Raw genomic sequence first — 15,925 nt, 5'->3', positions numbered from 1 at the left:
CACACACTTGCAATATGGCACAGAGTATACAGATGGACTGTGGAGATGTTATCAATTTGTGCATTATTAGGACAGAGATGTCATGCGTTTCAGTGGTTGGAATTAATATGACTGAAACTACCAGTGCTCTTCAGGAAAGGAAATTTGATTTGTCTTACCAAGAAGATGCAACAAAGATCTCTTGAAACCATGCTTCTCTTCAATTTTGCCCTAGGACTTTACCAATGCACGTTATTTTAGACTATGAAAGTCACGCCCCCATCCCTATCATAGTTTGCAGAGCTTTTTTTTTCTTTGACATTACAGAAATGACCCTACTTTTTGGCTTCTAAAAATGTATTCATAATGAAATACTCCAGATGTGTGAAAAACTGGTTAAACCACAATATGACCATTCCCAAGGATACTTTCGTGAGTAAAGGCCACTTACAAATGTTTTTTCTTTCCCATCAAGACATCTGTAACCCAAACATTTACGTGAAAAGTTAATGTACATGCAGATTTTTTTTAATTCCTTAGTTTTGAATAACATTTATTAAGACATTAATCTGATAATAATAAATGAGAAGCACCATGCTGCTTTAACCTTAGAGAAAATGCTGGGATTCTTCAGCGTGTTTGATAGTCTCTGTTTAACACAGGTATATACCTAAATCGTCATAAACTGTTCATATGAAAAGATTTTAAATGGCAAGCATGGACAAGTCTGTGCAGCTGATTAGGATGAATTAAGTAATGGCTCCTATCTTGTGTATACATTTGTTCACATCTTGAACAACTATAAATTGAACCAACAGTTCCTCCGCATACCAGTAACAGAAATAATTTAAGAGATCTAAATATTAATGCTAGAGAGTCTTTTCATCACAAATGGCCCAGGGAGTCTCACTCATCAAAGGTAACAAGCAGAAGACAGAATGCAGGAGAAAGATCTTGTGACCATTTCCAATCTTGCTCCTGCTACCAGGACTCTTGCTGTAGTAGGAAAAGAGGGTTTGCTGCCTGAAAGAACTAGGTCAGCCCTAAAAAAAGACATTAGAGGTAGGCAACTAGGTAAAAAATTATTACCCAGCCACAAACCAGGGTAAAGCTGAGCAGGCAGTAGTGTCCTGGCCTGGCCTGTTAGTGACTTGAGAACTGGGATGACCAGGTAGGAGGCGCATTGTTGTCAGGCATGGTTACCTGAAACACTAGGGATTCACTTCCAAACAAGCCCCACTCCAGCATCCAACAGTCTCACCCTCATACCGTTGAGAAATGAAGAACTACACAGCTGCTTTTAACAGAAATTAAGATACATTTTTAAAAATAGGGACATATGCTTAACAACTAAACTAACGCGGAACAATCAACGTGTAATGCTTGTAAACTTGTCATCCACTTTTTCTTCCCTGCATTTCTCCTTTCCTTATCTGCCAGCTGTTTATATATCCTCTAGGGAAGGACTGCATCTTTTTAAGTCCTTGTTAGCATGCATTTAGCATTGCAGTAAATAAAAATAAAAGGAAAAAAACCCTAAATTCACTACTTAAGCACTTCAGCAACATTTATTTATTAAACAAACTGTAATTATTCATTATGCCTGCATGAATTTAAAGAAATGTTTATAATGACAATTGTAGTTTTCTGGCAGAAACAATTGTGTACCATCTGCATTACTTAATACATTGCGATTAGAAGTCTGTATTGCCCTGTGATTAAAAAAATGAGTGAGAAAATGCTGATGGAGAAAGGAAATAGTTTGTAATAAGCCAGGTCAGGTAAACTGGAAAAACGGACACATTGTTGGGTACCTAAATCCTACTATTTCACTATCGCAAAATAAAAAATATAAATTTACTCTAGGCAGAAAATATGAAAGGGTTTTATGAAACCTCCATGTTTGTGCTAATTCTCCCTGCACTCTATGCAAACTGAATGGTCTTTGGGCAGAGTAAACAAAGTCTTGGGTCATCTGGAGGTGACCACAAAACTAAGAAAGGAACTTCCACTCCCATCCCATCCTTTTAATACGTGACAGATCATTGCAGTATAATTTACAAATGTAAATAATAAATACTTTAAGAGTATTACCTTTCAAAATGGAAAAATAGAACCATTAAGTCCTACAGAAATTCTTTGCCACCTAATCACAGATAGCAAAGCTGAATAAACATATAGCTTCAGTCTTCAACTATTATCTGATCACATTATCCAGCATCATTTTATAGCTGAACAGGGTCCAGCTACTGCATTAGCTATATACACTGATTTTGTGGGAATCAATCCAACAACTTTTATTGTACCGTTTTCTTTCTTCATAAATACAGGTACACACAGTAGGAATACCACCACCACTTGCTTCAGAAACATCAGTGGACATGCTTCCTCAACCAAAAAAAAAACCAGGGAAAGAATATTGTTGACAAACTTTGCCCACACTGAACTGCCTACTCCCCAGGAGTGAGACTGTTCTTCATTAACAATAAACCTGCTTGTTTCGTCATTCTTCGCTCTCAAAGAAAACTACAGGAAGCAAGAGGAAAGGAAAAGTCTAAATCTCATTCATCCAACTCTATTCTTTGATTTCCATATTACTGGAAATTAACTCCCACCAAATACACTTAAAAAAAATCTTTCCCTGACTCTGCACCTTCACGAAACAATAAACTTACCAAGCAGCGCCAACTGCACACATTATTAAGAATGTGACAGTCTTCCTTCTTACTGGCAGTGCAGTGATTCACCATATAAACTGCCATCTTTCAAAGCAGCTGATATTGTAACTTAGAACTGGCATTACACATAGCACTCCATCAAACAAAGTACTTCTCACACTGCTATCTGAGGCCCAGCTTCACACCATTTACCTTACTCATACACAAATCTGCAATAAAGGCTGGCCACAGCCCCTTTAGAAACAAAGGAAAATGGATGGTAATTTAGAAATCCATCTCTTACACAAACTAAGGAGATAACTCTCCTCCATCACCTACAGAAAGAACTTAGAGCAGCTGAATCCTAATTCAGCCATCACAGGTACCCGGCTAAAGCTGGGTGAAATCCAGTCCTTTTAGTCTCCTCCTTGTCTTCTAAGATTGTCTCCAATTTTTATCATAATGAACTCGGCTTATTCTTTTTAACTGCCTACACTAAGACTCTTCAGGAGAGAAGAGGTTCATCTCACAAAACCTTTCCCTGGTTTGAATTCACAAACAATAAACATGTCTCTAGAGCCTATGATGTGTTAGGCTTGTCTGTTTTTCATCAGCATTGAGTTAGTACATAAAGGAAAACCTCCAGTCCCTTGTCTGTGCATCTATTCAATTTCAGCTTTTATGAAGTGGAAAATATGAGAAGTCCTTGTATAGTACAGGATGTCAATTGTCCTCCAACACTTTTTGTATTGGGCAGCTTAGTGGGTGTTCTAAAAAATGAGTTTTAGACAAATACTAAAATTTAGACATACTTCTGATGACTAATGTGTGCATCCTAACTGTCAGAAGTGATGAACAGCACACAAATTGTCAAAGTTGTCTATCTGGCTACTGCAGAGAGCTATTCTGAAAGTTTTTTGGTCTGGAAATGGGGGCTTTATGAAAAACAGCCCCTTAGAATTCTTATAGCAGTCTTATTGATACTCATTTAAGTAGGAAGTTTTGCTTGCCGTATGAAGATGCTTTATTAAAATGGATTCCACATTTCTGCCTGCCAAGAGTCTTTTCATTATCTGATAAATCCAGATGCTTAGTTTGCAATTCTTCCTGAAATCAAGAAGCATATCCACCTGAAAGCATTTAAACATGATGGAAGACAAGACCTGCTCCTGCTTTTAACACAGTATGAAGGCACAGACAAAACACTTAAGGATTTCCCACGCGAGAAAAAAGAGTCCAATGCGCATGCATTTAAACCTATTGCCAGAAACTCTGGCCATGAAAACCAAACTCAACATCACATGAGTGTTCAAAACACCACAGGTTACTCTGAACTCCAGCCTTTAATACAACTGCACTGAATATCAGCGCTTTTCACTTCTATTCCCATTAATTCAGCTAGCCAACCTATTTATCTCAAAACAATTAAATGTGCTATGGAAAAATACAAAAAACAACATTCCTTTTCCTTTCTAAAAATTACAATAAAATATGTTTCAGGTGAGATGAATAGGAATAGCAAGTAACTTTTATTTACTACTGATGTTGCCTACTTGATTCAAGGACATTTAATTGCATGCATTGGTATGCTTCTTAAAACTTACATAATGTGCTCTTTTTTTATTTTACATAGACGTAGGAACAACTAAAGCAAAAAAAGTTAATTGCATTGATAATGATAAGTATCAGTAGCTGATTCCCATAAGACTAATTCCACAGAATTCTGGCAAACCCCACATAATCTACTGTGTCAGATAAAATGAAGAGAAGTTGCTAAGATGGATGGACCTCAGTTGATCATAAATATTCTTAATAAGAAAGTTTGTATATGTATATAGGGACAAAATCAGCATCATTAAATGATTAATATTATACAAATGAAAAATTATTAAGAACTGTGTGTGAAGTCAATATTTAGCATTGATATGCATCCATGCATGCAGGTCATACTGTCTGCCCTTAACTTACATGGTCAGTAAAGCTTGCAGGTCATCATCAGCCAGTGGCAACTTAAAGGACTTGCAAACAGTCCTGCACATCTCATGGGGCAGCACTCCACATCTACACAAACAGAAAGAGAAGGGAGGAAGTGAACATTAGGTATTTCTCAGATTTATTTCAAGTGAACGTTGCTGCGAATAGGAAAACACACAAGAAATATTGGGGTAGAGGTAAAGAAAACAACGTTTTATGAAATTTCGCTATTACAAAGCCCAGAAATTTGGAAGTGCATGAGGTGACCTGTTCTCCCACACGCTGAGGTCCTTAGTGGTTCTCTGGGATTCTTTATCTGTGACATCAGAATCAGCTACAAATCCTTTCTTTTTTCCCTTAAATCACAATTTTTCCTCTGATTCTGGGCATGTGATTATGTCACAGAATGTTCAGTACAGCAGCTATAATAAAAAGTCCCCAAACAAAATGAAAAAAAAAGACAAAAAAGCTATCCTTTGCTTGTCTACAGCCAAGTGTTGAGAAAGGCTTAACATCACAAATAATATACTTCATCTGCAATATGTAATTTGCTCAGCAACAAACAGAAAGTAGATAGGTTTACAAGCAGAGCTTCCCAAATAACATCTTAGGATAAATAGAGGAAATTTACTTTTCACGGTCATTGTATACAAGCACTGCAGACAGTTGTTCAAAATTCTCAAAGCTATTTTTCTTTAGTCGTTCTTGAGCCACTGCAAGGAGGAACTGGAGGTCTATTTCATATTCATCTCTCACACTGTAATAGCGCCCAAGAGTTATAATTTCATGTTCTGAAAATGCTCCATCAGCGATATCGACTATCAAATTTCTGTTCACAAAAACAACAGTCTACGTTAGTTTTAAGTAAAGAGGTTAAAAACAGTTAATAATTACTAAACTGGGGGGGGGGGGGGAGGATAAAGTGCACTCATTACAAAATACTGTATTTAGATCTTTAAAGAATGTATCTACTTCAATTTAAAATCCAGATCTGTTCAAGAAGGTATAATGGCAATTACCTGAACTCTTAAACTTTTGCAGAATTTCCACATTTCCCCAGTAGTTGGCTATACATACAAAAATACATAATACTCATGACTGAAACCTTTTCCCAGAGATGCCATAGTGGCATGGAATATTAGCAGAGATTAATTTTGTCATTGCATTTATCTAACAAGATAGTGAATTAACAAGGTATTAGCCTGTTTTGTTCCTAATTATATTTTGCATTCTGCAACACACGATTATCAGTAAACACAAAGCAGGCACAACAACTGTTGCATAAAATATATAGAGAGAATTAACAACAGCAGAGGAGAAGTGGGGCAGAAGATCCCAACAGAGAACAGAATATTAACCAAGTGGCAAGCCACACTTCACAAAGCATTGTGAAAGCTGGCTGTGATAGGTAGCTTTCAGGGGAAAGCTGGGGGAAGGGAAACAGAAATTGGTCATAGAAAGAGGGCAGAAAATTACACCCAGCTTGTAATCACAAGCCCTCCTGGCAAGAATGGGAGATAGGAGGCAGTAGCATGACCAGGTTCCACTTGGACACTGTCAGCAGAGCATCAGATCACATGCAGGGAAGAACCTGAGATGTGCTCTCCCAAGACTGCTTGTGCTACTCAAACAAATCAGCCCATTCCAAAGAAGGAGAAATGTTTCTGAGATCCATCTGACGGGTCAGTGCTGGCACTGAATGACTATTCATTCCTGTTAATATCAAGAATTTGTTGCTGATAATACAGCTGGAGTGACTTCCGGGTAAGCTGAAGGCACTTGTAGTATATCAGCAAATGGACACAAGCTTTGGAGCTTAAGGATCAGGACTAGTAATTACAGGTTAGAAGAATGTCCCTCTGATTTATATTGTTGGTAGGGAGGAGGAGAAGGACCAATTTTGAAGACTGTTGCCTTCACGCAATTACAGATTTCTTCTTTGTCCTGGATGATAACACAACATAAGGAAAGAAAACCACCAGTAGCAAGGTATGCAAGGAAATTCTGCTCTCCTGGAAAAAGCTGGCCTGAACTGTAGGTTAACTCAGCTGTTACAAGGCCTCTTGTCAAACCTGCCTTAGTGTAACTACATTGGTGTTATGACACCAAACATCTGCCTCTGCTAAACTCATGTTCAACAGGATTTTTTTTTAACAAAAGCATCAACATAGGCCTACATACCTCAGTCAAAATTAGATTAATTATATATACTTCTGGATAAACTGCACTAAGAATAAACTTCACCGTAATTGCTGATCCAATTAGAGCTCTACCTTGTGGTATTCTTGAGGGTAGTGCATCACTGTGATTATATACCAATCTTTGAAAACAAATGGAAGGAATTATTAGTGATGTACAAAGTTCTGACACAAGATTTGAACTGCTGGCTGGAGAATAGTTAAAATTCTTGAATGAATGTGATAATGGGTCTCTTAACATCCACATGTGGACTGAAAGCACAGAAACTTAGTACCCTTTGAGAATGACAAATTTTATCACCAATTTCTCACTTGCTTCCTCTCAGAGGCTTGTGCGGCCCTGTTCAAATGAAGATATCTCTTCATAGAATATGATTGCACTTACACAGCTATTCAAAAAAGGATGCTAAGCATCATATTGTGTCTATTTTGATTCAACTGCTGCTTTTTTAATCTTGAAATAATTTAGAAAGATCCTTTATGTGCAGTGGCAAGAGATAAATATCAGAAGAAGACAAGATGTTGGCAGTAGCAAGCCGTATTTGAGATTATGCAAACTCAATGACAAAAACATAGTCCATCTATTAATATTATCATTCTCTTGTCAGTATGATTTTTCCACTTACTAAATGTTATTATTTGTATTGTAGCAGCATTCAGAGATCCAGTCAAAACTGGAGCCTGTTTTCTGGAGCCCACAGTAATACTACTACAAACACAAAGAAGACGACGATATACCTTGATAAGCCTGGCACTCTTAAATGCTTGGGCTGGTGAAGCTCAAAGCATGTAGATAACATCATCTATCTGAATATTTCCACAGACTGGATTTCCATACATGGCATAGATTTTTCCTGTCTCAGGATTTTAGAAGTCTTTTATTTTCTCAAGCCAGTCAGTGACAATCAAGTCTACAAAAACCCCAGATAAAATTATTGTCTCGTTTGGGAATTAAGGAATATTTTAGTGATTGCTAGGGACTAATGAGTGAGACCCAAGATTCGCAAACAAAACTACATCTAAACTCTTCCTGACAAAAAAAAAACAAGTTGCAAGAATTGTTTTCACAGCTTAGTTCTCTTTTGGTTTACTTTTTTTTTGTTCTAGAAAAACATGACAGATTGCAATCTGAATTCGGTGGAGAAAGAAGAAAAAATAATGAACTGCTTAAGAAAGCTCTTTCTTAAGTTAAAAGGAAGACAGGCATCTTTGTTAAACCCACATGGTACTTTGTCTCTAACAGCAAAGGGTCTTGCCAGTGGCTTATGAGAAAAAGCAGTCTGGATAGGACCATGATGCACAGGCATCTAAATTTTAGTTATTTTTTTCTTCTCTTCTTAACAAAGATTTCAGTAGTTTTAACAACAGCTTAGGGGATAGCTTCAGTGTATGTCATGTACTTATTTCCCGGACAATGTGCCATAGATCTGGGTTCTGAAATTAGTTAAATTGTATAATTACAATTCTGCTTCACTACATCATACTTACAGGTACCTTTTTAAAAGCAGATCATATAAAATTACATAGGTAGAAAGGAAGAAATCTGAAGAGACCAATTCAGAGCACAGTAAAGCTTTAGCTGTATTTAAGATAAGAAAAGAGGATTATCATGCTGGTGGAAGCTGTCACACAGATAATTGCCTGTACTAAAAATAATCATTTGTAGTTAGTTATAATCATGAAATGCCATGACAGATTAAAAATAAGCAGTGATGTACATAAAAAAATACAAAACTGAAAGAAAAATACATATTCTGTTCACAGAAAAATATCTTCAACTTTTCATAAATGCAAACAATCGCTCTTGTCTTCACCACTAAAAATGTTTCTTTCATTCTAAAATAAGACACATGGATAATAAAAAGAAGAGAGTCTTTAAATTACAGGATATAATATGAATGAACAGAAACAAAATCAATTATCACTATAAAGCACAAAATTTAAATGTTCTTTAGAGGCAAATTCTTCCTCTGGTAGTGTGAATGCTTCCTGTTAGACCCCCTGCAGTCCCACCACCGCAGGAGGGATGCAGACCATTAGCACGTGTTCAGGCTGGCCCAGGTGAGCACTGAAGCCAAGAGAACATTTATGACATGGGTTCCCCTTCTTCCTCTCTTGCTTATGGAGGGGGTTACTGCATTTCTGTTGCTGAAACCAAGTGCCTCAATGCTATATAAGTACACATATCTTTCTCCATGCCACAGAACAGCACTAGCCTAAATTAAACAGCTGGGCTTTTCACAGCTGCGCTGAATATGACTATGATTAAATCTACACTCAGCTGAGCCTCTTCTTGATAAAATAAATTTTTTTCCCTGCTGTTTAAAAGCACAATCAACCCTTCTAAAAGTGTGCTCCACCTATTTTGTCATGCATATGTTCCAAACCTCTGACCTGCTCTTAGTTCATGTAAGAACACAAAAGTTTTGCAGATGATTATTTCATAATTTAAATTTAAACCATAATTATTTTATTTTAAACCATTATTGTGCATATCAAGTAAAACCCTTTTCCAAGTGCTATGAAGTTTCTCCAAATACACACTAAGTAAATTTTCTTCCCTTCTTACTCTAGTAATTACATTTTCCCTCTTAATGTAATTAACAAGTCAGAATCTTGCTTCTGTGGAGTAAAATATCTAAGTCTAGAAATATTTTGACCAAAAGCTGCCAGTAACTGTGTTCTCTCTTAGTTTAAATCCTACCTTTTAATGACTTATTTTTCATTTCTGAATACCAGCTTGTTTTAAATTCTCACTACTTTCACTTTAAATTGCTGGAAGAACCTTCTACTGATCTATAACTCTTCTGAGGTAGTTCAGAAGTAATTTCTGCCTTGGTTAACATTCCTATAGGGATGACATTCCACCCAATATACATCTACTTATATGCTTTAGTTACTACGACAGTTCCTAAATACATAGTTATTACCACTGTGAAAAAAAAATGCTTCTAGGTAAAACTTCCTCCTCTGTTCCAGATCATTAACTTTACCAGTACCTAACACAGTTCATATGCTCCAGTATTCCGGCTGTGGGACGAACTGAAATCAGCTTCCATTGAGCATGATTTCCTCTTTCAAGTATCTATACATTTCCCCATTGCCACATCTGGACAATTGCCAGAAGCCAAATTTCTGTTCCCTCTACCTATGCTGAAATTACTATCCAAGCACTAGTTATTGCTCTGACTACTACTTTCCAGACTTTTTTAAAGATGCCTACCACTGCATTCTATAATTTCAATATACCTTGGTTCCGTGAAGATTCTCTTCTTTATCAATGATCCAAAAACCAAATAATACCATTTTCAGGAGACAACTCCAAACATTCCTTTTTGAATTGCAAAACTACTCATTAATTTGTTTCACTCCCAGGATGGACTTTTCTTTATCTTTCAGTGTATATATTACTGCTGACATGCCCTTCTCCATAACACTCTGTGCCAGCTCCATAAATAGTAGACAGATTTTCAGCTTATTTGAAACTTTTCAGCTTACTTGAAACTATCACATTTCTCTTTTTTCCTGGGGCATGGATTCACTTTATTTTTCACATACAGTCTCCAAGTAAATGCAAAACAAATGTATGCCATTTGTCAGCTAACATGTGCAGAAAACATCAAGAAACAGTCATGCTCTATACATTTTTGGGGAATGTGCCTTCATTAAATATCAAAACCTAAAATCCACTGTCTTACCTGAAAGGGTCATACTCAATCACCTTGGTATGCTCAGGGTCAGTGGCTGCAAACACCTGTCTGATTTCTTGGGAACGAGGTTTGGCTATGTCTTTCAGTTTCTTGAGTATGACACCAATATCAGCCATACAGAACTTAACAAAGGAAAGCAAGACATAGATTAGATCAAAAAGCACTTTCCAACCAACTGTTCATGTACCAGCAAGAGCTGTCAAGATGCAGGGCAATGCTGAACTGTCAAGTAATATTAGTTTCTTCATTGTCTCACTTCGAATGCATATATCAGCACTGTGTTAAATTTGGAGGGAAGCTTGCTGTGCTGAAAAAAATTGCTTCCTACCAAGAATATAAAAAAATCATCAGATCATGCACTCTCAGAAAGCTTACTCCAGCTACATAAAAGAACATCTACTTTTGTTTCAAACATTGCATTGTTAAAGCAGTAGAAACATTTAAACTACAGTTCTAATAACATGGTCTTTATATTATATTGGTGCACCTCACTTAATTCTCAATCAATAAATTTCACCAAGTTAAAACTAATCTTTTCACCATTGGCTCCAATGAACTGTTCCCACAGATGCTGTCATTCATATTAGACTATGTTGTCTTACATACTCAGAATTACCAGACGAAATTTGTTAGGAACCAATTTTTCCTGTCATGTAAGATGAATGCTTTTTTCTTATTAAATAGGCCATTAAAATAAATTTGAATTTAGATAAACAAAACCAGAGCACTAAGACTTCCACCCTATATTCATATTGTTGTGTAAGAGCTCTACCAAAGATTTATTTGCTATACTAATTTTTAACATCTAGGGTATTCAGTCATTAAATTAGGGTCAAGTCCAGGTATGAATAGCTGATATGTCCTTACATCTGTCATGCCCTACCCTAACTCATAAAGCACAATGAGCAGTCTGAAAAGTTTTCTCCCATTTCTTCCAGTAAGAAATGTTGCTTTAACCAGCAATTATTTGGAATTCGGCGTGACTGGTAATAAGAACCTAATCACAACAGAGACTGGGTTTCACTCCCATTTATGCTGAAGTCTGTCTACAGCTTTGTATCAGTTCAAAGGCAACTACTTTGAAAAGGGTATTTAAAGTCCCTATGACACTGCCAGAGCAGTACAAATTGATCCATGATTAATTAATACATCAGTGGTTGCAGGTAACATGCTCAGATTTACAGAAGACAGTTGCTGCCTATGCCAAAACTCCAGGAACAACCCTGGGATGCAATGCCACACAAGGCAGTGGTGTGGAGCAGGTGGACCAGCAATCAAGTTTTAGAGACAGAAATACCCTGCCCAAGCCGTTATTGTCTGGGCCATAAGCACACAGCTTTTTGCTGAAAAAGCAAGGAACAGAGACTGAGAAAAGACTGAGCAGAAGGAATCAATGAGTATTTACAGATGGACAAAGTGTTCTGTCTATTTAAAAACCTGTCTTCTCTACATTATCAAAGCAGATATTTTTACATCTTTTTTTCTGAACTACATATTCCAAACAGCTACATAGACGTCAAGTACCCGAGCAGCATGGTAATAACCCTACCCGCTTTCTCCCCTTCTCATGTAACTGCTGACATGCTAGTAGTCATGCTAGTTTTATTTGATTGTCTTGCTTAAGTCAGAGGTTACTCTGTTGAATTCAATGGAAGTAAAATCAACCTCCATATTTCTGCTGCAGAAGACAATACAGTTTGAACAACTGAGACTGTTTCAGAGATGATGAATTAATTTCCAAGGAGGCACAGTGATGCCTTGTTTGAAAGAGTCCTCCTCAAACCTGGATAATACCGGTAGGACTGCGCAACACACATGTTCTGTTTTGCAAGCAAATTTACGCTTTTTACATACATTATTTTTCCTCAAATTTGAAAAGAACTAAAAGTGTAGAAAAGTTACTTTCAGTACAGGTGGCAATCAAAATTACAAGACTCAATTATTCTTCTCTCCTCATAACTTAAAAACAACACAATAAACACAATTTTGAAACAGAAAATTAAAACTTTCCAAATACCTTATATAGTGACAAATGTTTCAATGGTAGGAAAATCAGTTCCCACCTGTATCATGATTACCGATCAAAATTTCACCTAAATCAACATATGCCTATAGAAAAGTGGCCAAAATGCCATTTTCCAGAAGAAAAACATTCCATCTGGATTTTTCTCACCAGTTTTCAGAGAATGTGTTGATGTGTTCTGTTGAAAGGAAACTTCTGTCTATTCAAAAGGAAAATTATTTATTTTCTAATTTTAGAAATAACTGACAAACAGTCAGTGGGGTTGGAACTAGAGGATCTCTAAAGGTCTCTTCCAACCCAAATCACTCAATGATTCTATGATTTTAAAATGCTTCCCCTTCTTCAAACTATCTTCCAGCTCTGCTCTTCTCCAATAATTGCTGAAGTTCTTGTGATCTGAGTATGCAATCTCCTGATGAACTGAGGCAAACAAGGTGTGTCCTTACTTCTAGAGCTCTATTCCAAGGATATGAACAAAGCACCTACCATTGGAAGAATAAATCTTTTTTTCTACTAGTTGTTTTAAAATCTTAACTGTGCAAAGAACATTTTAAAATTCACTTTAAAGAAGTATTTTTAGTGTTGCGTCTTCCCATTCTGCAGATTTTATTCTGAAAATATACAACCATTCAGTCTGGAAAACTAAGATCTCACCTGTTTGACCCAAGATAATGCAAAGAGCAGTTCCAAAGAACATTTACAACCTAATGATGCACTGCATTTTGGAGAATAGCTTTGGTTTTGATTCTGCTGGGAGGAGAACCAGTCCAGCAGTAAGAAAACATAATGTATAGAGCTTTACATTTTACTGCTTAAACCATTTAGCAGTTGTAGCATTTTATATCAATAAGCATTTTGCAGACTCTCCTCATTATTCCAGGAAAGGCAGGTGGGGCTAACTCCACATTCATTTACAAAGAAATCACACAGTTCTGCTGTTTTCATTTGAGTGAGAACAGCACGTGTGGCCCAAAGGCAGCACAGGGTCAGGTTGCATCTACCTCTGCCTCAGCAGCACAATGACAGTGAGACTCGCAGTCTCCAAGACTGCACTAGGCCTACTGGCACCTTGGGAGTCCTGCTCACTTTGGCGAGCCAGCAGGCATGGAACAATTCAAGGCTTGCACTGAGAACCTTCTCCCTCCTCCATCCACAAAAGATGGATGACAAATGGGCAGAGGACCACAGCTTGATAAACCCACTTGTATATTTTCCTTAGGTGTGCCCTCAGCAAGCCTAAGCAAAAGGGCAGCTCTGGAGAAGGTCTGCTGAAGGCACAAGTCATGCTGACAGCCTACCATGAGCTATGAAGCATATGCACTACACCAAAGTCCTCAGACCACAGTCTAGTCCTAAGGCTGATGTTCAAGAACACACTGTGATGAAGGAACAATCCAGAATAGGGATTGTGAGGCAAAAATGTCTTGGCTCCTGAGCTGCCTTTCAGAGTGAATGGGTCAGAGCTGCACATAACAGGAATTTCCAAGTATACTAGGGTACATTTATTCAAATATTGCTGCAGAAACTTCATCATAAAAAGAAATAGTAATCTACATTTCTTACCAAACCAAGAAAAAAATCCCACAAAAGCTCTGTGACTCTTCTGTGGTTCTCCATCCCTGTATCTTTTCTTTTTTGACCTCTGTGACAATTGCTATAGATAATTAATGTCTTCCTGTTGGATACGTTCCCAGCTTTGGGGAATGAGGGCTTCTTTACCAGCCATTTGTGTCATGACTGGTAGCATAAAGCATACAACAGCAGAGGCACCCCAGCTCTCTGTTGTTGCTCTCCCCTCTGAAAGCAACACCAAAAGATAGTGAAGCTCAGTATAAACTGTTAGCTTGAATTCCTGACTGTGATATGAATTTCTAATATCACAAGGGAAATGTTTTGGCAGATAAATATGTATGAACCCAAAAGTAAAATCAGGGAATAAAATAACTTCATCAGTAAGACTAAATTGGATAGGCCCACATCTTAACTGTGCACTGTTCCAGTCTCCACGTCTCACAGTTGCCTTGCAAGGACAGACTGAAAAGGGTGAGACTCTTAACTGGATAGGATTAGGCTGAGAGGGAAGAATGTGTGAGATTTAAAAATTATGAAGGTGGTGCATAAAGTGAATGAGGATCTTCATCAAACCCCAGAAAACTAGAACTGACATTGAAATTAGTGGGAGTTGGTTTAAAACAGATAAAAGATACTTACTTCTTTTATCATACTTTGTTGGGGTTTTTTTTGTTTTTGTTTTTGTTTTTGTTTTACATAGCAGGCAGTGAATTTTTCAACTGCTGCCACAGAAAGCTGTGGAAGCAGACAGTTACCTGTAGGTTCAACAAAGTTAGATCAATTCAGGGGCAAGAGGTCTTGAGAAGGAATAGGCAGGAATATACCATCTAACAACCTCTAATACAGTAACAGTGGACACTGAGAAAGTAGAAGGGGAATGGATGGTAAAGAGCGGCCAGGCTTGCATGCACTCCCTAGCAAGCACCTCCTAAATCCATTGCTAGACAGAGAGCGCTGGGCTGTGAACTTTGGGTGAAGTAACTAGGTATAAATAATGCTGAAAAATATATAGATAAGGTATAGCCCTTAAAGATAATAGAAAATAGCAAAAGCCTGCTTCACCTCATTTGCATGCTTCTCCATGTAGTTGAACGTGTACTCATCAGCATCCACCAAAAGAAAGTTGTGACCATGGAAACAAACTCTGGCTCCAACAAACAGATTCTGAGCCTTGAAGTATTCAGATGGCTCACTCTTAAAGAGCTCCTGCCCTGGCTTCTTAATGCGACCTCTTTCCAAGAACTTCCCACCACGTATCCCTATGGGAATAGAATTGTAAATAATTAATTGTGGCCTTACTTGGGGAAAAAAAAACCAAAAAAACACAAAAGAAAACTCAAAAGGCACCCCAAACCAGCTGATTTGTGTTTAAGTATCAGTGTTCATCCTTGAGTTCCTTCTCCCCCTCCCTCTCACTGCTAAAAGAACTGTCTCTGCCAGTGTCCACAGCAACTGTTACATTGTGCATATTCTGTGACACGTCTCATTTGAATGCCTGCCAAACACTTTTCCCTTTTTTTCTTTTCTTTAAAATGGGACAGAAATGTGCCTCTTCAAATCATTCCCATAACCCTGTCGCCAGCCTTTGGACTGACCTTGAGAAACATTAAGGTGCAAAATGTAAGATGCAGGCAATCATCCTTGAACGGTTAAAGCAAAACAGAAAAAAATATTCACAACTTAGGATAGCACAGTCCTAGATCATGAATTATGGTGTGCTCTAATTCTAACTTGGTTTTAAGGGTTTTTGAATATAAAAAAAAGTAGGAGTGGCATGACACTATCTTCCACATACTGTTCTGCCAATGCAAT

The 15,925-nt window shown here is 37.5% G+C and overlaps 1 protein-coding gene across 1 annotated transcript in view; it reads right to left on the bottom strand.

Moving 5' to 3' along the window:
- Nucleotides 1-15,925, bottom strand: part of EFHC2 (EF-hand domain containing 2) — a 59,895-nt gene that overhangs the window by 5,211 nt on the left and 38,759 nt on the right. Inside the window, exons 10-13 of the mRNA XM_056329689.1 lie at nucleotides 15,176-15,372; nucleotides 10,507-10,640; nucleotides 5,242-5,439; nucleotides 4,605-4,697 (exon numbers count right to left, since the gene is read on the bottom strand). Coding sequence (XP_056185664.1) covers nucleotides 4,605-4,697; nucleotides 5,242-5,439; nucleotides 10,507-10,640; nucleotides 15,176-15,372 — 622 coding nt within the window. The remainder of the gene's footprint in view (nucleotides 1-4,604; nucleotides 4,698-5,241; nucleotides 5,440-10,506; nucleotides 10,641-15,175; nucleotides 15,373-15,925) is intronic.

The sequence above is a fragment of the Falco biarmicus genome, chromosome 2, assembly GCF_023638135.1.
Source record: "Falco biarmicus isolate bFalBia1 chromosome 2, bFalBia1.pri, whole genome shotgun sequence".
Lineage (NCBI taxonomy): Eukaryota > Metazoa > Chordata > Aves > Falconiformes > Falconidae > Falco > Falco biarmicus.
The sequence above is the reverse complement of the archived record's forward strand: the minus strand, read 5'-3'. Positions and strand labels throughout refer to the sequence as shown.